Genomic DNA, 22,148 nt, shown 5'->3' on the forward strand with positions numbered 1-22,148 from the left:
TGCAATGTGACTGAACTGGCTGTTTTTAGTAGTATTTTACCATGCATTCCACTGGCCTTTCATAATCAAGGAAGTTTCATGCCAGTAGGTTCAAGCACGAGAAAACCTAATTTTGGCATAACATCCATTTTTTACCCTTGACAATATCTCCATGATCAGTGGCAGAATCAATTAATTCAACCTTTAGTCCTTGTACAACTAACTCACTGTGTTCAGTAAATTGTAAAAGCAAATTTACTGCACTGAGTTTCTTGTGGTTTTTCTTCCTAAAGCGATTAACACAAAGTTCTGCCATTGCATAGTAACATGGGTGTTTTGTTGAGGGCCAGCAGGGGATAGGATACAGGGAAGGTATAGAATGCTCTACCGTGGGTAGTAACGCAGCCAAGCCTGTTTTTTGGAAACTAAGCCATGGCAGTAATGAAACAGTTCTTCTCTTTGCTGCTAACATCAACTAGCTCACTTGGGTTCCAGTAACACATATTTAATGTAATTAGTGGAGAAAATGTTTTACTGATGGCAAAATCATATCATGAGTCTGTATACTAACACACCACAGGACCCTTGTCTTTTAACACTGCTTCAGGTTCATTCCCATCATTTCTGCTACATGTAAAGTTTGTCCCACAGCCTTTTAAGGTATTTGGAATACATTTACTTTTCCTCTCTAATGTCTCAGGAACTATGAGCTGCTTTCTAGCAGCTCTTAGGGTTGTACAACATGTTATTAATGATGGTGAACAGGAAAAGGGAATAGATTTAAATCTTTGGAAAATGAGAGATGGGTTCTAGCATTTGATTTGCAAGAATTAATATGCCATTGCAAGAAATAAGAGCCTATTACCCCCAGAAACACTTTGGTCTGCATTTCATGTAGTTCAGACTTTTAAATCTGCATATTCCCACGGACTCTGCTTTGGGCTGCTGTTGCACAGTTCAGGTCCAGCTCAGCAGGCTCAAATGCAGCCTTTTCCCATTTCCTCCATTGCCCAAGGCTACTAGGAAATCCAAACAAGAATGTTTCACTTCCAAATGAGACAGATGCCAAGAGTAAGTGGCATCTAACTCTTTCCATTGAGACTCACATATTGTTCTACATATAATATTGTTGGCACACCTTAAACATCCAATTGCTGTTCTTCGTGTAGTTGAGCTTCCACAAAAAACAAAGTTGAATGATGCGTGCTTTATTGCTACTGTGTAAAGTATGCAAAAGAAAATCAGACAAAGTAATTTAGAAAAAGAGGTACTGCATGGCTGTGCAAATACACTGACTTTTATTTGAAGGTCAATCATTTTAGTCATTAAAATGGTGCAAATTATATTAACAGAGAAATGTGATAATCTCTTCATTATTTGCCTTTTGTACTATGAATTTCCATTGAAAACTTCAGATGAAAGTTTTGTAAGTCACAAGCTCCAGCCTCCATCAATGATAAGCTCATTGCCAGTCATGTAGGCAGACTGAAATCATAAGAGGAAGAGTAACTATCATTTATTACTAATAAACAGAGGAAAAGGCTAACAATTATTGCAGTTAATTTAACAAAAACATTTCCTCTATCTACAAACAGTCCTTTAATCTCCACAAATACAACAGTGGCTCTGAAAATTTCAAAGGATTTAGAACCTTAAAAACTAAAAGCTTTTAGCCACCACAGTGGGCAGTTGCAAAGTAACAAATCATTATCACGCGGCTTTAGGAATTCTGACTCTTACAGATGGTTGGCACAAATGTGTCATGGAGGGACCACATGAATGCTCAGAAGGTGGAGTTATGACATTTGGCCTGCAGCCATATCACTTGGCACTGAGAAATCATTAATTCTCATAGGCTAAGCAGGGTCTGACCTGGTTAGTAAGTTAGAGGAGAGATCTACAAGAAAAACCCAGATGGTGGAAGAAGTGGTGTTGCTGGTTGAGTAGGAGGTGCTCTTTCCTCTGGATCAATACCAAACCATATTGAGTTCAGATCGAATACTTAAGTCCTGACCACATATGGGCAAATATCCTATTAATAATAAGTTCTACCAATAATATCAGACTGATAGGATTAGTCTCGTGTGGCCAATATGAACCTTTAGAAAGTGACAATTGATAGAAATATTGGGACCCAAACACTTTCCTCAAGCGATTCTGTGGGACTCAGAAAGATTGTCCTAACTACTGGGTAATTTCCATGGCATCTAGTCCTATTACGTGTGCTGTTAAACTAGTGTTGGTGCTATTTGTGGCCAGGTTTGGGTCCACTATGTGGCCTGTGCCACTACTATATCCTCTGGAGGTAGCCTCTCTAGACAGGGGAGGGTTTGTAGTGCAGATATTTGTAGCAGAACGACATGTTCCTGCATCTTCATTTTACACCATCACTTGCTGGTGACTTTGATTGTTTTGAGGATGATTATGGCCCCAAAGCTATAATTATTATTTGTCCGTCCCTGAGAGATCTAACTGTCTCACCCAAACATTTTGTTGTTGCGTACTGTATTCAGGTTACAGATCCACTGACTCTACTGTATTGAAGGTGCACTTGTGGGGGCAATGGGAAAGGACTCCATACCTCCCAGAACTGTGCTGTGCACAGCCAGTTTGTTCAGAATTCATGCAAGGTCCAGAATATGGTCCTCCGTAAATAATGACTTAACCTTCACTTTCATGGCCCGGAATTAGTTCACTGTTTGTATCCTGGGCTAGACTCAAAGTATGTCAGTCTTCTATTACTGCAGTAATCTGCCTCCAACGCTGTGTAAGGGCCTGCAAAATAGCCTCCCTCTACTGAGAAGCCACAAGATGGGGTGGGATTCTGTGGGTCACAACAGATTTTGTTGTACAGTACTTACTTCATCAGAGGCCAGATATACAAAGATGTGGGCCACTTCTTCAGCAGTAGCCATCCTACCAGTCTTCTGTCTAGCCAGAAAGTCTTTCAGGGCCTAGAGATACCAGAACATTTCATGCTTCACCGCTACACACTGAAATATGTAGCCAGGATGACTTTGTGCTACATTAAAAAGCTATGTGGTCAGATGGCCACAACCTCATAACATGATTACTGTGCAGATAGTACATATGATGCCCAAAGAAAACACTGGCCGGGTGACTTAGGGTACATCTTCACAGGGATAAAAAGCCTGAGTCAGCTGACAGAGGTTCACAGGGCTTGGGCTCCGGGGTTGAAACACTGCTGTACAGACTTTTGGGCTTGGGCTAGAGTCTCAGCTCCAGGACACTGTGAGCCCGTCGTCTGACCTGGACCAGCTATGGCTGTGGGTCTTTTATCCCTGTGCAGACAATACCATTAGTGGTCTAAGCTTCAGAGTTGCAACACACCTCAGGACCCTGGAACCAGAGGTTTAAATTCCAGTAAGGTCGACTCAGCCGTTTCTGCTTCTGCAGCAGACAGAATTCTGTGCAGAGGTCTTGCAGATGAGAACCTAAGAACTCAGCTAAGTGTTTGCCAAAATCTTCCTCTTCTTCACTGTTGTGTAGTTTACTGCACATCAGTTTGTTGCTGCCATATGCCCAAGAAGTGGTTGTATTGTACTGGCGCTGTAGACCTAGTATATGACTGTAAAATATTTGGGAAGGCCACAGGATGAAATGCACTGTGGTTTTCTTTAGCATAGTGTCATGGAAGGACCTGCTGATGCCACTCTGGGCACCAGGTGACCAAGCAGCCAAAGCACAATCACTGCTGTTGCTAGTCTTGAATGCTGAGATTTAGGCAGAAATGCTATTCAATTTTTCCCAAATTCTTTAACATAATTTATATTTGTGCATGAACACAGCTAAGTAGCCTGCTTACCTGTTCTGGGTGAGGCCTGGCTTGGATTCTCTCCCGTAGAGATGGAGTGTCAACAGTTCCTAAGCAATGTTCAAAATTTAAAATAAATACTCCACTGCACCGAACATGAGCAGTCATGACAAAGGACTTCATCACCGTTAATCCTATTATTTATATACTGCTATGGCTGTATATGACTTCATAACAAGATTGGGATAAAGTTTTCAAAAGAGTCTAAAAGATTCAGGACTCCAAATCCCACTAACTTTCAATGAGAGAGGGACTCTTGAGTGGCTGAGAGTCATTTCTGAAAATGGAACTTACTAGCCTAAGTCACAGAAGTGCTTTTGAAAAAATGTTACCCACAGCTAGCAAAGAAATGAGCAACATCCGTTCCGCAGTGTGTTTACAGTCTAAGCATATGAATGGAAATAGCAAAATGTTAAAACTGCCTCACTATTCCAGATAGTGACAAAGAGAATCTTTATACTGATAGTAATCTACGCAAGAGGACACAAGATGATTTATTACCATCAAGTATTTTTCTGGCAGCTCACTTTCTTAAGCAATTTTACTGTGCTGATCATCACCAGGGATAGGTGATGCAGCTTTGTTTGATGCCACTGAACGTTCACAAATGAGAATACAAATCAATAGTTCAAAAAGAGATTGCGGCATTCTCTTGGCTTAGAGAGATACTATCGTCGTACAACGTGGACTTCTAGTTACCGATCCCAGAGTATCCTCCCATTCCATTGCAGTGACTAGGCACCTATGCGGAGAAACATCAGCACAAGACATGGGGTTTCACTTTGAACGGGGGGGGGGGGGGTTGTTTAAGGTGACCACTATCTTGAGATTAGCTTTTAATTGCAAAGAGTTTCGGAAATGGTCCTTGATTTGTGTAGTATTTTATTTCTCCCCAATGTTGTTGTGAGTGGGGAGGAATGGAATTCAGTGGGAAATCAGTGTTGTGATGAAGTAGCCAGGCAATACTTGAGAACTCTCTGAGAACACCTTCAACCTTTATATTCTAGGCATGTGCTTCATCTCTAGTCAGAGATGATTCTTGGCTTGTGCAAGCGGTTGTATAGATATAAATTCTTAATTCTGCCAGGTTTCAAACACTCCCCATTGAGATCTTCTGCAGCAGCAGGACTAGCTTTCTCCCTTGGCATTAGCAAAGAAATTAGTTTTTGCTCAGCTTCTCATGTAACGCTGACAGACCCTGGTTGTTGGCAGGCAGGATCTAACCTGGGGCCTCTGGAGCTTAGTGCATGAGTCTCTACTACATGAGCTAAAAGCCAGCTGGCTGTTAGCTAAGGCTGTAGAGCAGATTCATTTTATCTCTCTCTCTCTCTCTCTCTAAGGGGTCTCAGTGCCACTAGATGGGACAGAACACCACACCCAGGAGGTGAGTGGGTTATACTCTCACTTACATAATTCAGGTGTTCTTTGATGTGGGTTTGTTGCTCAGCTTTAATGGGCCTCTGTTCCACACAGGCACAGAGAGGAAAACATTCCACAGAATTACCAGTGCTTTGATTTCGCCAATTAAAAATAATTTTAAGGGGGAAGCAGTCCTCCAAGATTGCCTCATTCCTCCTTTCTGTTGTCCCTCTCCCCCAAAATACCACTCCCATCCCATTATGCAGTCCTATCCCCTGTGTCAAGGAGGAAGGATGAAGCACCTTCTTGAATCTGTGTTGGTTTCTTCAGTTGGCTATACAAGCACTTTCGACCAATGTAAGGTGCTCCTTCCACACCAAGGACTGAACATGCTGCCTCTCCTAGGCTCTAGTAAGTGTCTTATCTGTTTGTTAATTGTTAAAAGGTGATGCTGGTGGGATGTGAAGAACCATGCACAATTCATGGTGTGCAAAGAGTTCTGCAGGTTTTCTGATTTCTCACCCAGAGTTTCACCCAAAGTCCTATATGAACAAACCCCCAAAGCTCAACAGGAAACTCAGATGAAACCGCGAAGTTTATGCCTGTTTTCAAGTTGAAAAGACATTTAGTTTTGCATGGCTGCAGTGGAAACCCCAAACTGGCCTAAGGTCACTCAAAACAGTACCAGTATTTTACAAATCGTTTGTGAACCTTTGGGGGACTTACTTACACAGGCCCTGAACACCTACAACTCCAAGGAAAGTGAGAGGGAACTGCTGATGCTCATCACCTATTAAAATCAGGCCTTTTGTCTGATTTTGCCAGTTTGGGGTTTAATGAAACCCCACTGAAAATTACTATTAAAATATATATTTGCAGCTCTAGTTTTGATGCTTTAAAAATAAAAAGCAGGTTAGATTTTGTAGGTGTGCATGGACATGCCTGTGGTATGTGTCCTTTTGGATGCCGCTGCCATACTAACTTCACTACACTCTCACCAGGCATGCAAGCCCCACCTCACTGGCTTTTACATCACCCAGACCTAGTCACATCCAATTTTGTCTCACGATAGCAAGACATCAGGAATGAGGCAATCATACTTTCAGCATTCCTAATCAGCTACCGAAAGCACCATTTCCCCCTTCGTCCCCCAATCTGGTTCTCTAAGTTGGGACTTTCATGTCCAAATAACAACTGGTATAATACACCATCAAGATACTCTGGGGATATGTAGGTGTGCTATTATAGGCCACAGAGATTGGAATGCTATAAAAGTAGCAATTCTTAATTTTACATTTCAGGAAATGCCAGAAGATGCTGGAAAACAGAACTCAGCTAAGTGTTTAACTCAGCTTAAATGTGGTTTCTCCCTTGACTGCTGATGCCTTCAGCAGCTGTTTGCAGGTGGTTGGGCTGTTTTCAAGTTTCATTTTCTATCAACAACCTCAAACTAAATCTGGAGCATTAAATAGGCCAGGTGGTGTGTAGTTTTGAGCTGACGCTAAAGACAAACCTGAGTTTTTTCAGTGTCAGCTCTAAGTTTACAAAATGTTGCCAGGACGTACTTACCCGGACATATGCAGTTGCATCTGATGCCTTGTTCAATGAAGTCAGCAGCTACGGACTTGGTTAGACCAATAACTGCTGCCTTTGAAGTGCTATAGACACATCGGTTTACAACTCCTGAAAGAAGAGGTTAGTGTTAGGGTAACATGAAAATAAAAATCACACTAAAAACCAAAGAAAATGGTTACATTCCCATATGGATCTGCTTTTGGGCTCTAGCATTTTCTGGGCGGCATCTCCTTGAGCAGAGGATGAATGACAAGCTGGCTAGAGTGCTGACTGCAAGACAAAGGAATCTGCATGAGTAGAGTGCCATTCGAGAACCAGGATACAGCAGCGTACTGACCAACAGCACTGAATGAAAATGTCTGAGGGAAGTAGCCTCGGAAGTTTATTTTAAAAATTGCATGAAGATTTATAAAGGAAAGGGAATGATCTGCCCCTCACACACAGAGCTCTTGTTGGGTAGCCCTTATGCAGTTGGTACTAAGGAAGCAGTGAAAAACAAGAAAAATTATATAATGTGTTATGGTACCATTAAATAAGGCAAAAAATTGCATCATTCCCCACCCCTCCCGCCCCATCTTGTGCATATTCATTGTGATATGATCTTTAATCACATGACCACATATGGTTTTTTCCACAGTACCGCTACCTCATTCACGGCACAGTGGATAGTGCTCACTGGGTGGGCAGCTATTCACAATTCCTTTTATCCTGATCATTCAGATCTGTGGCCCCATGCCTTAATTACTGCATACCATGCAAACCTGCACTGAACACAGAATTATTAATTTACTCATGGGCTTTCCTATGGTGCTCTCATTGTAGCAACTTAGCTCTTTACGAAGATTAATCAATATTTCTTTGTACAAAACCCCAGCAAGGTGGTATCATCATCTCCATTTTACATATGAGGAACTAAGGCACAGAGGTTAAAGCCAAACTGTCTAAAGTGTCACTTAAATTTTGGGTGCCCACTTGGAGATGCCTAGGGCCTGGTTTTGCAGAGTACTTGGCATTTTATAGCACATCCTATGTTCAGAGCAGAGCTCCCCTGGACCTCAGTTGCAGTTGTGAGTGCTTAGCACTTCTGCAAATCAAGTGTCAAGTTGGATACCCATAAAATGAGCAACCCACAGTGGCTACCTGCGCCCAGCATCACACAGGAATTCTGTGACAGACACCGGGTAGAATCCAGCTCTCCATGGTAGCACTCAGCTTCCTAAACCACAGAAGAATCCCTTTGCTTCCTACAGTCCTCTCCCTCATTCACTACAACCTTCAACTTCTGCAACAAAGGAGGCAGGGGCCCTACAGACAGCAGCCTCCTTTGCTTGCACAGCCCTGTTTCATCCCCAGACCACTGTCCATTCTGTTCACTGAATGAGGTGGGAGTCCTGTGAGGAAAAACTGTATGTGATCACGTCATTAAAGGCTACATCATAATGCTTATGCACAAAGGGGTCAAAAGGAGCTTACACTTCTGTATTCAGTCCCATCCCTCCTAAAATAGGTGCTTTCAAATTTGGACTAACAAAATATTATTCCACAGGTTCAGAATGTCAACCTTGGACACGACCTAGGAATATTGCAGGCATGTATATGGCAAAACAATCCTCTAGGAAGTCTGTTACCTTTAATGCTGGATGCCACAGAAGACATGTTGATAATGTTTCCAGATTTCTGTGCAAGCATCTGCAAAACAACCCACAACCACCATCAAGCCATTCAAACAAAAGCTGTTCTGCCCTATATATATTCTGCCACCATTCCTCACAGTAAGTGGTATTTTCTTCCACAAGCAATTTCTCAGATTTGCAGGTCAAAATACTATCCCAAAGGACGGTGTTTGGCTCCTGCTTCACAGCTTTGAATTAGTAACCCAGTCAGATCAGTCTTAACCATGTTACATTTTGAGCTCTCTCATTTTCATCAATCGTAATACCCACTTTTTATTATGTACTCCCGTAGCACCTCCCTACAAACAATGAATTAAACCTCAGAACCCTCCTTTGAGCTAGGTATGTATTTTAGAGATGGAGAAACAAAGGATCAGTGACGGCAAAAGTCAAATACAAAATCTGTACCAGAGCAGAGCTAGAAACAGAATCCACTTTCCCTGATTCACAATTAACACTAGAGCATCCTCCCTCTCCTGAGCTTCATCTCACTAGAGAATTCTTGGTTATTACACTGCAGTGACCTCTCTGCCAATCAGAGTGGGGGAATGCTGTACAGTTACTGACACAACTGTACCCTTTTCACAACTAAAATGGCTCAGGGCAATTAGTAGCCACAACATAGGGATCTGCATAATGGATGGGTCTTTCTCCTATGGAATAGCTTTGATAAAAGCTGGGATCTAACTAGATGAAGACGCTTTCAAGCGAGGCAGTTATCTCCTAAGAAAATGACACACCTGGGACAATAAAAGCTTCTCCAGTAGCAAGATTCACCAGGCTAGGGGCCCATTCAAAACTTGATGAAAAAGAATAAAAACAAAAGTTCAGTATATTGCATTTCAATACATCTAATGAGGTTCGAAATTAGACGAAGGACGGTCTTATAGTAAAGCATTGGACTGGGACTCGGGAGAGCTGCGTCCAATTCCTGGCTCTGCTACAGACTTACTGTGGGACCTTGGGCACATCATTTAATCTCTCTGTGCCTCTTCCCCCCTCTATCAAATGGGGATCATTATAAATCCTTTCTCCCACCCTTTGTCAATTTAGCCCATTAACTCTATGGGATAAAGACTGTCTCTTATTACTTGTATGTTCAATGCCTAGCAAAATGGAGACCCGAACCTTGCTTAGGGTCTGTAGATGCTACTGTCATAAGTTATATTCATGAGTGATATCCATGATAATGAAGATATTTGAAACAAAACATACTCTTTCTGATTCTGAAAGAGGAGGAGAAGCAAATTTTGGAAGGCGATCCAGGTTCTGCACCACTCTTTCAGATGATTTGAGCACAGAGCAGGATAGGAGGGGATTCTGTTTCTCACCTATTCTCTCCACAAGGCTGAGGCTACTTCCAGGAGCTCCACTATCTTCTCTGAAGAGACTGGAAGCTGCTGAGCCCTGTGGGACTGATGCCAGCTCCACTCCCCAGTTTCAAGGAACAGGGCTTTATGTGTTTTTAAAAATGGAGGGTGAGGCTGGGGATACGGAAAACACTCCCGCTGCTTGCTGGGCTCCCAGATTTTTCTCCCAGTCAGTTGTCAGGAAAGGTGAATTTTCTGGGACCTTTCCTGTTCCAGTTTGCATGGTGGGGAAGAAAAAGGCAGGAGAGCCTTAGAAACTGATCACTGCTGGTTCTGCTCATCCCTGGGTAGTTATTTACTTCCTTACTATTGCACTGGGTAAATTTAATACAATTGTTTCCATTTGAAACATTTAGTTCAGTAAGCTATTGTATACTATAAATCCACATACATGCAGCAGGGCATGTGCTTCTCAGCCAAAACACTCCCCCTGCTACAAACATGTTCAAGCATTCACCTACACTTTGTACCCCAGCATATTCAAGGGGTGGGTATATTCATTGCACCTTGTAGCGAGCTATTGCTTGTATAATCCTACAGAATTCTAACCACTGCCCTCTGATTCACTGCTGCCTTCATAACTCCCTTGCCAGGTGCCCAACAAGGACATGACTACCATAGCTTCTCAATCCACTCATTTCTCAATTCTTCTCTCTCTCCACCCCAACCCTTCTTGTTCTTGGGGAAGTTTTAGCCCCACCCCAGTGAATATTCCACTCAGCTATATCTGTTATTTTGTGGGTAAATTGGCATGTGCACCCAGGGGATAGGTAGGGGAGGGAAAGGCGGAACCTAGACAGAATAAGGAGATTTCTTCCCCAATGCCGCTTCAGAGCACCAGACTCAGGTGGTGTTTGCCAGTTAGAGCGAGTCTCTCCCTAAGTCAAGTAATATGCAACAATTTTAAAAACAATTATTTTGGGGAAGGGTGCCCAACTTGAGATGCCTTAAAGGCACCTGATTTTCATCCACCCTCTGACCATCATGTCCTTTTAGGCATCCCCCATTGGGCACCCCAAGAACTGAGGCACCCCAAATCAAGTAGGCCACTGTAATTAGCACAATACTCTCTGGAACTGAGGGTCTGAGGAAAGCAGGGATTGGAATTGTATCATAACCACCGGAGGGTTGCATCCTGTTCACTTTGGTGACAGCCATCCTTCCCTGTAAACACCTTAGCCTGTGGCCCAGAACGTGGTGGTTATGTGACAAACAGGAAGTATCCTCAAGCTATGGTATAATGGTACAGGTGAGTTGTTTATCTAATGGGAGGGGTACTCCCCTATTGAAGTAGTGTGTTGTCGATGATATTGAACAGCTCTGCAAGATAGCTTCCTGTTGTGGATGTGGGGCAGAAGTCACACAATTACATCTGAATCTTTACAAATATTTTTGCAGAAACAGTGTAGCCTTATTGTCCGCGTCCATGTTGTAGAGTATTGCTTTCCCATGCGGCCTCTTACTGCACTGCATTTGAAAATGATTCTAAATACAAATTGTACAGTGTAAAAAACTTGAATTAACCCTCTCCATATGCTAGTCTGAAAGGTTAGACTCTGAACCAGGACTGAATTAAAGCAGTCCTAGGCACAAATATGATATGAGGGCCCTCCGTGGCCACACCCCCCATATTTTCACCCACCATCACGCTCTGATAGTGCCTATGACTGAATACTGCCCAGCTTGAAACACACCCAATGTCTTTTACACTAAAGAGCATTGCAGACAGAGCCTTACCTTGGGAAGGAATGCCTTGATCATTAGATACATGCTGCGAACGTTGAGGTTCATTGTGAAGTTCCAGTCTGTCTCCTCACATTCCAGAATGGTTCCATGATGGACAAAACTGGATTAAGTGCACGAAAAGCAATGGATTATTTCCTGTGCCTTTTCTGTATAATTTATATAATTTTTTCTCGTGCTCCTCTGGAGTAACTACCCCTCCAATCAAGCAAGGTTGGACAAGACTCTTCAGAGGTTATAATGCACATACAGCTTGCACAAGTTTCCTGTACCTGGTATATGTAGTTCAAGACAGTCACAATAAGCCACCATATGCATACATAAAGATTTGGTAATAGGCAGAACTAGTAATAAAAAAGGGTGTCACTGAAATCATCCATCAAAATTATTGGTCAAAAATTGACATTTGAAAAATTTCAGTGAGTGCTATAGTACTGTATAAAGATATTTTTATTTAGATTTATCTTTTCCAAGTTAAAAAACAATGTATGATGTGAGCTCTCCAGTCTGGAGAAGATAATGCCTTTATCACCAATATATCCAACGTAGTGATGATGAAGGGTGCCCAAAAGAAAGCCCTGGAAGCTGAAGGCCTCTCTCTGCAAAACAGGAAGAGCACAGACAACGTTGCACTCTCCCCCCACTGGTCTGCCACTAGCAGTGAGAAGGTAATTCAGTCTCCAGAGCCATTGAGTCTGTGGCTTGTCTACTTAGCTCACGCTCAAAAAGGCCAGTTGTGATGGAGGATTTTGTTATGTAGACACCAGAAAAGCCTTTGTGGAAAGGAGAGGATAGACATAAAATCAAACAAAATGCCTTTGGGGAATAAACACTGGAAGGAGAAGGGAGTTTAAAACAATAGGCTCTAGTTACCCTGCAACATTGCAGAGGACATCAATCCTTTCAATCTCCTTGGCCAGATTTTCTATTTGTTTTTTGCTGGTGACATCCAGCAACCGCGTTTCAATGCCTATAAAAACAAAATGGTTTTACTGTTAAAAATTAATAGCCTGATTTTCAGAGGCGCTGAGCGTCTGCAGTTCCCCACTGATGTCAGTGGGAGTTCACAGGTACTGAGCAGTTCTGAATATCAGACCATAACATGGGTACCCTTGGGTAATATGGCCTTTTACCCCCACCACCCCAAAGCTCCACTGTTTCGTTAAATTGTCCCAATACTGAATTGCTATCATAAGAAGAGCACGGAGTGCTATTCAAGAGCCAAGAGGGGAGTCAGAAAAGACCACTGATGTTATTGTAAGAGAAGAACCACCACATGAGCAGGTGTCTTCTCAGAAGTGGAGCTAATGCCAATCCACTCCCATTTCACAGAAACTCAGCCCACTAAAGCACTCATCACCGTACTGAATTACGACCATTACACGACCACAACAAACTCTCATTGACCAATTGCAGCCACAGCTCAGGTCACAGTTACCTAATAATCATTGTGGGTGTCACCTAGACTCCAGATCACAGCACATGTGGTATTTTATTTGGAACCAAGAGGACTACGAGTCAGGCTTGTACAACTCATTAATGAGAAATACGTGACTTGTGTAAGTCATTAGTCATCTTGTTACCTGGACGGGGTGAATCATAACTATGCTAAATGGGATAGTGGGAAGCACATAAGTTTGATGGTCAAAGCCCTCGGGGCATGCACACAGTGTGGGAATATTGGCTAGTTTTAAAATGTATGCAATGTGACGTTGATGTCTTCGGAATAAGCCTACCAATATTTATAAACAAAAAATGTTTATTTTGGAAAAAATATTAATCCACCTTCCGAGCTGTTTAAAGAGGCTGCTTGTGGCCCTTTCCTGTGTGATTTAACTTTCTCTCTCACATCCACAGGCAAACACAGTTGATTCCAAAATGGAGATTGCTCTGACCCCCTTCTAAACACTTTAGAGTAGAGCCAGCCCCACTGTAACATAGTTACCATAAGATAGAAAGCATAAAATGCCATCTGCTGGCAGAAATGCAAACAGCAAAAAAATGAAATCCTAAATTCACAACTGATCTCCAGAAAGGCATACCAGAGCCTACACACTATTCCAGCACCCTCATGCAAACAACTCCCATTAAATCACCATGATTCGTTTCCTGTGCACTGTGATGAAAATACATTATTTTGTGGTTTTATCATCCACACCTATGTACACAGAGTTTAATAGCTACTGTGATGTTAGCCTGGTTGAGTGGAAAAATGCTAATGAAAGATCATAAATCATTCTCCACTGGAAAAACCTGCACGTCTTGAAGCCAAACGGACAAGTTCATGTACATGTTCTAACACACCTCTGGTAATTTCTCTAGGAAATATGTTAGCAAGAAAGCTAACTTCTCCCTGGCAGGCTGACTAACAGTAGTGTCGTCTCTTCTGTATTAAGTTGAAAGTCTGACATATTCTAATTCCAGTCCTCAAAGGAAGAGTTGGGATTTAACAAGTCATGTGTCTGAAGTTCCTTTTCCCAAGACTTAGAGGGGTAGGGACTGCATAGAACTTTGATTCCACCTCCCGGTGTTCCTGCCAGCACAACTCTGTCTGATGTGTCAGAGAGTAAAAAACCCTACTGAGTTTGAGAAGTCATGAAGTTCTTAGAGGATCAATTGGAAATTCCCCAGAATGCCGTGAGTCACCTAGAGGCTGTTTGCAGTGAATCTGGCTAAGATATTGTTATTCGGCCTTCTCAGTGTCAGGAATGTATGTAAGGATCAGAGATCACTTTTATTCACTAAGTTAATTTGGAAGTATTTTTGTTCTGTTTCATTGTGTATACAGGATTGATTTCACCCATAGTTTTTATGTTAGACATAAAAATAAACTTGTGTTAACGATTTCCCTGCCTTGTGTCTAACTAAGGAACAATGAGGTGAGTTTGTGACCATGAGTAGCTGATACATACGAGTATGTATCAGCAGGGAGAGAACTCTTAGTCCTGAGCATTTATGCAAATATAATAGGGGGTGATTTAGTGACAGTGTAATTCACATTTAAAAGATATACCAATTCACACTAGTGAACAACTACGATGCCATTAGTGCCATTAATTGGTCAAACTGAAATGCAGAGCACTAAATCTGATTCTTATGTAGCTAATGAAGTACGTTCTATAGCTCAAATGATAGAATTTTGTGATTTTAGCACTAACATCCCAAAGCTCAAGTCCCATGACTGAAACAAGAGGTAATTAGATTTGTCAGTCAGCCCAATGGCCAGGACAAGTCAGTGAAACAGATGCTATCGTAAGGAGCGGCAGCAGTTAACAGCTTCACTAGTGCCTAGTAAAATCAGATGGATGGGGTTACCCCATGTACCTAGTATATTCTTTTTGAAATGCTGAAGTTTCAGTGGAAAACTTGCATTCCTACACCAAGCCTCCACATTCTGCTGCAGCAGGGAAAAGACCAGATGCAACACGAAGGAGTAACTGACATTATTAGTTTCTACTGCCTTTAGAATTCTGTATTGTCCTCCAATGAAATTTCTACAAGCAGCTTACAAAATACAAGAGAGTTGGACTTAAGTCGGTTGTAAAGCATTTACCTGAATACCCCTCCAGTTCTTGCAGCTTGGGCTCACTGATGTCGGTAGCAATGACCTTTGCTCCTTCTTTTGCAAAAGCCTGAACACCACAAGCAAAAGGAACCATTACCATTTAGATATTTTAGGTTTTACCAATAATCAAGGCTGCCTTCTCCTCTCACTTCCTTCTTGGACTGAAAAAGGAGCTGGCTGAAGGCAGCCAGTCTCTTGCTTTTCTTTTTGTGCATAAACAAATTCCGTGCATCTACACCTGGCTACCTAGCCAAACACCCGGGTTCCAGCAGAGCGTACACAGGAGAAGGGGGAACAGAACGTACGATTTGGGTTTATCCCCCAAAGCAGGAATCTGTAATTAAAGCACTGGGTCCCATTACTTAACCCAGTTGAAGGAACAGATATACACAAGAGTGTGATTGATCCATTGGTCTCAAGTAAGGGCAGCACCTGTACTGGACAGTAGGTTCCAAACGTGGAGGGGCTGATCCTAAGGTGCTGAAAATCAATGCAGCACTAAAGACTTCAGTGGAGCTATGCCAATTTACAACCGCTGGGGACCTGGCCCACAGTTGATAGAAAGTGAGTGCTTTTGTATAGTGCTTCACATCCAAATCATTGAAGAGTGCACTACATAAAGAAACAACTTATTAATGGTTCTGCTCACTACATTCAACAGAATCAGGTAGCTATTCCTGAGAGATACCCCTTAATACTAGGGACCCTCATCATCACCTACGTGATGTCTATTGGGAGAAAACTACTTGTTCTGCTCCTCAGAGTGCGTTGTTGACAAGCGATTGCTATACAACAGACTTACCTGCTGATCACAGAAGCAAGAAGCTCTCAGAGACAGACACACTACCCCCAGTAAGTGGCAGTAATGCAGTTTCTGAGCGTACCTATCGTCAACTATGGTGTATCTTTAGGAGATCAGGCATGCCAACTCCCATCTGTAGCTTATTGCATATTTACAAAAACAATTATTAGGAAAAGGAATCTGTTTTGCAAATTAGCTATTCCCAGTGAAAGGGTATTTTAACGCAAGTGACAGGATTAGCAGTCCCCTGGCAAAGCCTGTGAAAATCAAGGTTTGTGACGACTAGGTATCGTTCATTGCCTGTCTCATGCTAGCTTTCCTAGTCCCTCTCCGTAATTTAGTACGGGCAAAGTCATCTGTGGAGAGTAGAGCTGATCAAAAGTAGAGAAAAATCACAGAAATTTCAGAAAAAAAATCCATAAATGTTTTTCATTTTGCTTTTCAGAATGGTTTGGACTTTTTGTTTTCTCAATTCTCCACTGGATTTTTATTAAATGAAAATGTTCAGGGTTTGGAAAAACATCTCAATGTGACCAAGCTGAGCAATCAAAAACTACCAATAGAGCAACAGACTAAATCTTTCCATTTAAAGTTTGCCAAAAAAAATTCAAAAGCTTTAGATGGTCTCCGAAAAAAGAGTCTTTAAAAAAATCCAAGGCCAAACGTTACAGAAATAGGTCAGGCAGAAGTTTTTGATCTTGCTCTTGTGAACGGCTTGGCATCTGCACATTCCCTTCATCTCCCACAGATCAACGAATGACATTCGGAACCAACTGGGATTGAGTTAAATGAATTAACAAGGTACACGAGGGGCCACCACATTCCACCTGGTGCTGTTGCCACAGGGATCCTTCAGACAATCTACTAATTGTCTGACCTCCAAGCTGATACAACAGGAAACCCTGGGACATCACCTTCCCAAAACAAAGCAGCTGAGATATTTGATGAAGGTCACTGATGGCATAGCCGCCTTCCCGAGAAGCAGCAGCTGCAGCTCTCTTCAAAGCAGGAAGCAACTCATGGCTAGATGCCAACACCGGTATGTCCAGCCAACCCAGCTGTGAAGATCTTCGGGGAAGGCTATTTATAGAGCACCAGGGAATTTTGACAATGTGACTCTTGAATGAATTTTTCCAGAATGGAAGCAAGGCTCTCATGGTGTACCAGTAACATTTTTTTCATGTGCTTTTCATGGAAAAGTTGAAGGACTTAGCTTTTAATTTAATTTCCAGTTTGATAAAAGACAGCTCAGTATAGGTATCATTGAGCTAATCAAAACAGCAAAGCTAGCAAGGAACTAAGAGGGGGGAAAAGAAGAATGAAGCTTTCCAGACTTACTATAGCAGCTGCTCGTCCAATCCCTTGTGCGGCTGCAGACAGCAATATTACCTTCCCATCAAGCCGACCCATGCTGCCCCCTGCAGGTATTTAAACATGTTCTGTGGCATCTCTCAAAAGGAAAAGGCGTTAATACCAGCTCCAGGGAATCAAAAACAGATGCAGTCTATAACTGAACAGGTGACTTGGAGCATCTATCACTAGAGAGAACTGGAAAGTATCTTGTTCTTCCCACAAGAGAAGAAAAGTTTTCAGTATGGCTGTGTCATACATTGGCTTATAAAATGAGAACTTTTAAAGCAAAAGCTTTAAAACAGGACTTGCCTCAACCCTGTAGGCAGACTGGAGTCTCCAGTGCCCCTTAGCAGAGTGTGACATCATCAACAAAATGCCTGATGGGCTACCACACTGAGCAATTGGACACTGTACAACAAATATAGGCATCACCAAACAGGATGTGCAATCAGTCTGAGCTGTGGACTGTTTCTCAAGAGACCAAGGATCTGAGATCAGAGTTGAAAACTGAGGGAGAATTATCATGCCAGACCTCCTGGTTATCTCAGCCATGGCTTTATTTTAGAGGTGTCCCTTCAATAAAGGGAAACTATAATATGTCACAGACATTTTGTCATTAGTTAATATCAGCAGGACAAATTCAGGGTGGGATTTTTAAAGATGCCTAAGTGATTTGGATGCCCCGTATCCATTAGAATTTAATAGGAATTAGGAGTCCAAATCCCCTTGGTGGGTTTGAAAGTCTCAACCTTAAAGTTGATATGAATAATATACATACTTTTGAGAAGCGAGATGAAGTGAGTCTGCATGCCTGGACTTCAGGATAGTATCAAATTAATCTGAAATGCAGAGTTTTCAGCACTTCTGTAGGAAGTGACATGTTTTAGGGAGTTGTAGGATATTTTAATTGAAATAAATCTATCAGAGGTTAAAGTGAATTTTAATGCTTATTACAAGCAGTAAGCGTACTTATGACCAGCCAGCGTGGGTGGGACGTGTGTGTGCAAGCTCCCCGATGTCCTGGGACTCTTTGCAGTTCTGGGAAGACTTACCAGTTATACCAAGTTGGTGGCTTTTATAAATTCCAGGTTTCCAAGGCCAGAAGGGATCATTTTGATCATGTAGCCTGACCTCTTGCATAACACAGGCCATAGAACTTCCCCAGAACAATTCCTAGCTCATAGGCCGAGTGAAGCAAGTCTGTCTACAGAGGTGTAATGGGATATCTTTTGAAAACCACAACTGATCAATTTGAAAATTGCAGGGAATGTTCTAGGTATCAATGGGCAGAACACTATTGAATTGTGGTGAGAATCCAAAAACCAGAAAAGCCTGATTTCCACTGATTTCACAGATAGCCCATTTGGTGCTGCAGGCAAAGCTCTCTAGTGCCCTCTGTACTGCCTATACAGATAACAGACGGCAGCTTCCTAGAAGGTCACGGGATTCCTTGCTTACACAAAACAGAGCTGCACCCAGCCAGGCCCCTGGGCAGTGCTGGGGTCCTAAAAAGAGAAGTCCCAGAACTCATGGAGGTACTGGCCATGCACACCGGGAGGCAGGGGCAAAATCTCCTCCCATTTCAGTGTTACCAGTTCAGCAATTTTGTCACTCAGTCCAGCAACGTTTTAGGTCTGCTTGAGATTTTTCAAGCTTTTCCTCAACAAGTCACTAAACTGTGAGCCTTAATCAAACCTGGTGACATCCTGGTGACGTTTGCTACATCTATTGACAACATTTCTAAACTGGCAAGTGAGAGCTATGAGGGGGAGGGGAGGATGCCAAGGGGGACTGAGGGTTAAGCAAGGGGAGGACAGAGGATATATTGCAGGTTAGCAGTAGGGGGAAGGGAAGGAATCTATTTGGGCTAAGAGCTGGGGGCAGAAAAGGGGAGATATTGGAGTCTGGGGCATGAGGATATTGGGACTGAGGGCAGGGGGATATTGGTTGTCAGGGGAGAATAAGTGGCTTTGTAATTGGTGGGGAGAGAGTGATCAGGGACTCATGATCAGCCAGAAGAGCGGGAGCGAAGGGGGCCTGGACAGCAGGCCCTTGTGCTCTGTGTGGGGAGACTAGAGGGTCCCTGCTCCCTTGCAGGGAGCTAAGTAGCTTCTGTGGGTGTAGCTCTGGGCAGCTCCCGACTGCTGGCCCCAGAGAGCTCAGCTGTGGGATGTTTCTCCAGGATGTGCAGAACAGCCCCAAATCCGGGCTTCCTGTATCTGGAGATGCAGATACTGTTGTGAGGGAGGGGTATGAGCAGAGGGAGCGATGGTGGCTGAGCCAGGTCCAGACTCTGGAGGGTCCCCTTTGGCCCTGGCTCCCTGCCCTGGAAGGAGAGAGGGCTGCTGGGTAACCAAGCTGCCATCACTCCTTCTGGAATGGGCCCAGAGGCAGCATGAGGAGACGGTGCCTCTGCCACCCAGTATGGACCATCATCTCTCCCTCCAGAGCAGGGAGCCGAGCTCCGGCCCCGGCTCTAGGTTCCAGAAGGAGAGAGGGTGGCTCAGGAACCCGAAGCGTTGGAACACTGCCCCAGCTCCTCCAAAAATGTCCCCGCAGGTCGTCCTGGAGCGTCCCGGAACGACCCACGCCCTGCCTCTGGCTCCCTCCCACTCCGCCAGCCCCCACCATACTTCCCACTCCCGCTAAAAAGGAGCTGGAGAAGGCACAGAGCTCGGCCGGCAGGAGCAATGAAGCCTGCAGCCCTGCCACTAACGCGGCAGCTTGGCAGACGATATGCTCCTTAGGAACGACACGGATCGTGTCCGCTCCGTTTGCTTTTGATTTAGGTCAGATTTTACACCGTGTCTCCCGCTCTCAAGGCTTCGCGCACTCCGACAGCTGCCCATTTCCCACCACGACAGCAGGCAAGCATATAAAGGCACAAATCAGTTTCTCAGCCTCGTCGCCACGGCTTTCCGGGCTGCTATTCCTGGCGACACTAACAGGAGGAAACGTGCGAGGCTGAATAAAGCCACCCACCTCAGGATCGCCACAGAGATCAGGCTTCAGGCTCTCCCGACCCGTGTGGCGGAGCAAAGTACGGGCTTTCAGTGTGAACGCTGGGCGCTATCCTTCCGCGGGGGAGCTGCTGGCCAAGACAAGGCCGTTCCCCGCCGGAAAATTCAGATGCTGCCATCTAGCGAGGCTGGGGATACAAAAGCAGGTCTTGTCGCTCAAGAGAAGTGAAGTTTGTCAGCTTGCCCGGGCAACGACTCTGACCAAAAAACCCAACCCAAACCCAACAGTGACTGAGCCGGTTTCCCCCCAGTAATTTGTACGGACTGTATTTCAGTCCGCAGAACCCCAGAGAGAAAAGAATACACAATGCACCGGCGATGACATTTTGCTGATGGAGCAACAGGAGGAGTCGCAGAGGATGCTGCATGGATTCCAGAAGAGCCAGCAAACACAATGGCGAGCCCGGCTGGGATGGCAGGAGGCACAACCGCGGGTGTTTCGGGAAGGAACAGTTCCAGGTACAGCAGCAGTTAATACAGAACGTGACAAGTCCTGCCTCCGGGAAAGAGAAGCTGGGGGCGGCGAGGGCTGGGACTCGGTGGAATGGGCTCTGGGGATGATCCTGTTGCCGGCACCCAGTGCCGAGAGGCTGAACAACAGCTCAAGTTGGCTCGTTACCCGGTGTGCTGCACCCAATAATCACAACGGGGTGGAGAAGCAGAAAAGTTTATTTGCAGCTGCAAAAAGGTACAGGGAGAATAAAATCTCAAATCCTGCACAACAGAGCAGGAAGTTACACAGGCTTTTATACATCCTTTTTCCCAGCATACTTATCCAATAGCAAGCTGCCCCAAGTATCCATATAGCCAGCCAATCCAGTTCCCAGCTAGTTCCCTGATTCTCTGTATCATTTGTTAAACTATACATAAAGCTGCTTTATTCAGCATTGTTCTTCCATATCTCTCCTGTTTGGCCTTGCTTAGTTTCAGGCAGTCTGACTCTGCAACATACTGTTGCAGATTCTCAGCATAACTGCTGTGTGTGCCTCCAGGCGGGGGGGCCAAGGACACTTGGGCCTAGTACGCAGAGCTGCTGCGAGTGCCTCCAGGCAGGAGGGGGGCCAAGGACACCTGGGCCTAGTGCGAGGGGGCTTCATCGACACTCGTGGTCTTCCATCCCCTCGAGTTACCTAGCGGCCATGCCCCAGTGTCCCCAACAATCCCGACATGTTCCTATGGCCTTTCAAAAGAATTGTGACTGGTGCGGGCTTGGTTAAAGGATTACGGGCCCTACGGTTAAGCCCCTTGTCTCGTGGCAGAAGCCCAAGCTGCTTATAGGTCATTGAGTGAGAAGCAGGCCAAGAACTACAATGTGTTAAAGGCTGCCATATTGGACCATGTAGGCTTGGCAACTGAAAGATACCAGCAGAAATTTAGGACAGCCAGGTGGACTTATGGGGTAAGGCTGAGAGAGTTTGTGCAGAAGTGGAATGACTGGGCCAACTGAGGGCTAAGGCTGAGAGAATAAAATGTGGAAGCGGTCCTGGAAACTGTGATATTAGAGCAGTTTATGCAGTCTCGCCTGGATACCACTGAGGCCTGGGTGAGGACACACCAACCAGAGACAACGGAGGCAGTGATAAAACTGGCAGAGGGATACGTTGAAGTGGATTTTTCAAGGAAAGTGGCTGGTCTGGCAAGTGGGGGAAGAAGGAAAAAAAGAGGAGATCCTCAAGCACTAAGACCCTTGAGCGTGAGGCAGGAGAAGAGGAAGGCCACGTCGGCTGGCAGGAATACAACCTACTATCAGCATGGGGGGGGGGGAAGGCCACAGTAAGGAGGGGTGCCTGTATATGGAATGTGGACTGAGGGAATATTGTGGTTGGACTGGGCTGATGGGGAGCACTAAGGGAGAAAAACAATTTCAGGAAGGG

At 44.1% G+C, this 22,148-nt stretch overlaps 2 protein-coding genes across 3 annotated transcripts in view; both read right to left on the reverse strand.

Annotated features, from left to right (window-relative positions):
* SLC9B2 (solute carrier family 9 member B2) overlaps nt 1–6,761 on the reverse strand; it is a 32,228-nt gene extending 25,467 nt beyond the window's left edge. The window contains exons 1-2 of the mRNA XM_073340818.1: nt 6,743–6,761; nt 3,806–3,864 (exon numbers count right to left, since the gene is read on the reverse strand). The gene's annotated coding sequence lies outside the window, so the exon portion shown is untranslated. The remainder of the gene's footprint in view (nt 1–3,805; nt 3,865–6,742) is intronic.
* On the reverse strand, nt 1,261–20,435 carry BDH2 (3-hydroxybutyrate dehydrogenase 2). 2 transcript variants are annotated; one of them, XM_073340820.1, is made up of 11 exons: nt 20,237–20,435; nt 18,033–18,118; nt 17,240–17,319; nt 15,088–15,166; nt 12,408–12,504; nt 11,529–11,637; nt 8,377–8,437; nt 6,743–6,856; nt 3,806–3,864; nt 2,841–2,933; nt 1,261–1,464 (listed from the first exon to the last, which is right to left on the reverse strand). In XM_073340820.1, exons 2-11 carry the CDS (start codon nt 18,061–18,063, stop codon nt 1,411–1,413), a joined length of 777 nt encoding a protein of 258 aa, XP_073196921.1. In that variant the 5' UTR covers nt 18,064–18,118; nt 20,237–20,435; the 3' UTR covers nt 1,261–1,410. The 2 variants fall into 2 exon arrangements, with proteins under 2 accessions (XP_073196921.1, XP_073196922.1); XM_073340821.1 differs by lacking the exon at nt 18,033–18,118 and having other exon boundaries at nt 20,237–20,431.
* Nucleotides 20,436–22,148: the final 1,713 nt, after the last annotated feature.

This window comes from Lepidochelys kempii, chromosome 4, assembly GCF_965140265.1.
Source record: "Lepidochelys kempii isolate rLepKem1 chromosome 4, rLepKem1.hap2, whole genome shotgun sequence".
Lineage (NCBI taxonomy): Eukaryota > Metazoa > Chordata > Testudines > Cheloniidae > Lepidochelys > Lepidochelys kempii.

Excerpts from the sequence above, each read along its gene's own strand:
- BDH2 (XM_073340820.1), bottom strand. The coding sequence starts at position 18,063 with ATGCAGACTCACTTCATCTCGCTTCTCAAAA. Across the intron at positions 17,320-18,032 it reads CTTCATCTCGCTTCTCAAAA|GGGGCAGCATGGGTCGGCTT; the intron begins GTATGTATATTA and ends AAATACCTGCAG. Across the intron at positions 8,438-11,528 it reads TCAAGGCATTCCTTCCCAAG|ATGCTTGCACAGAAATCTGG; the intron begins GTAAGGCTCTGT and ends GTTGTTTTGCAG.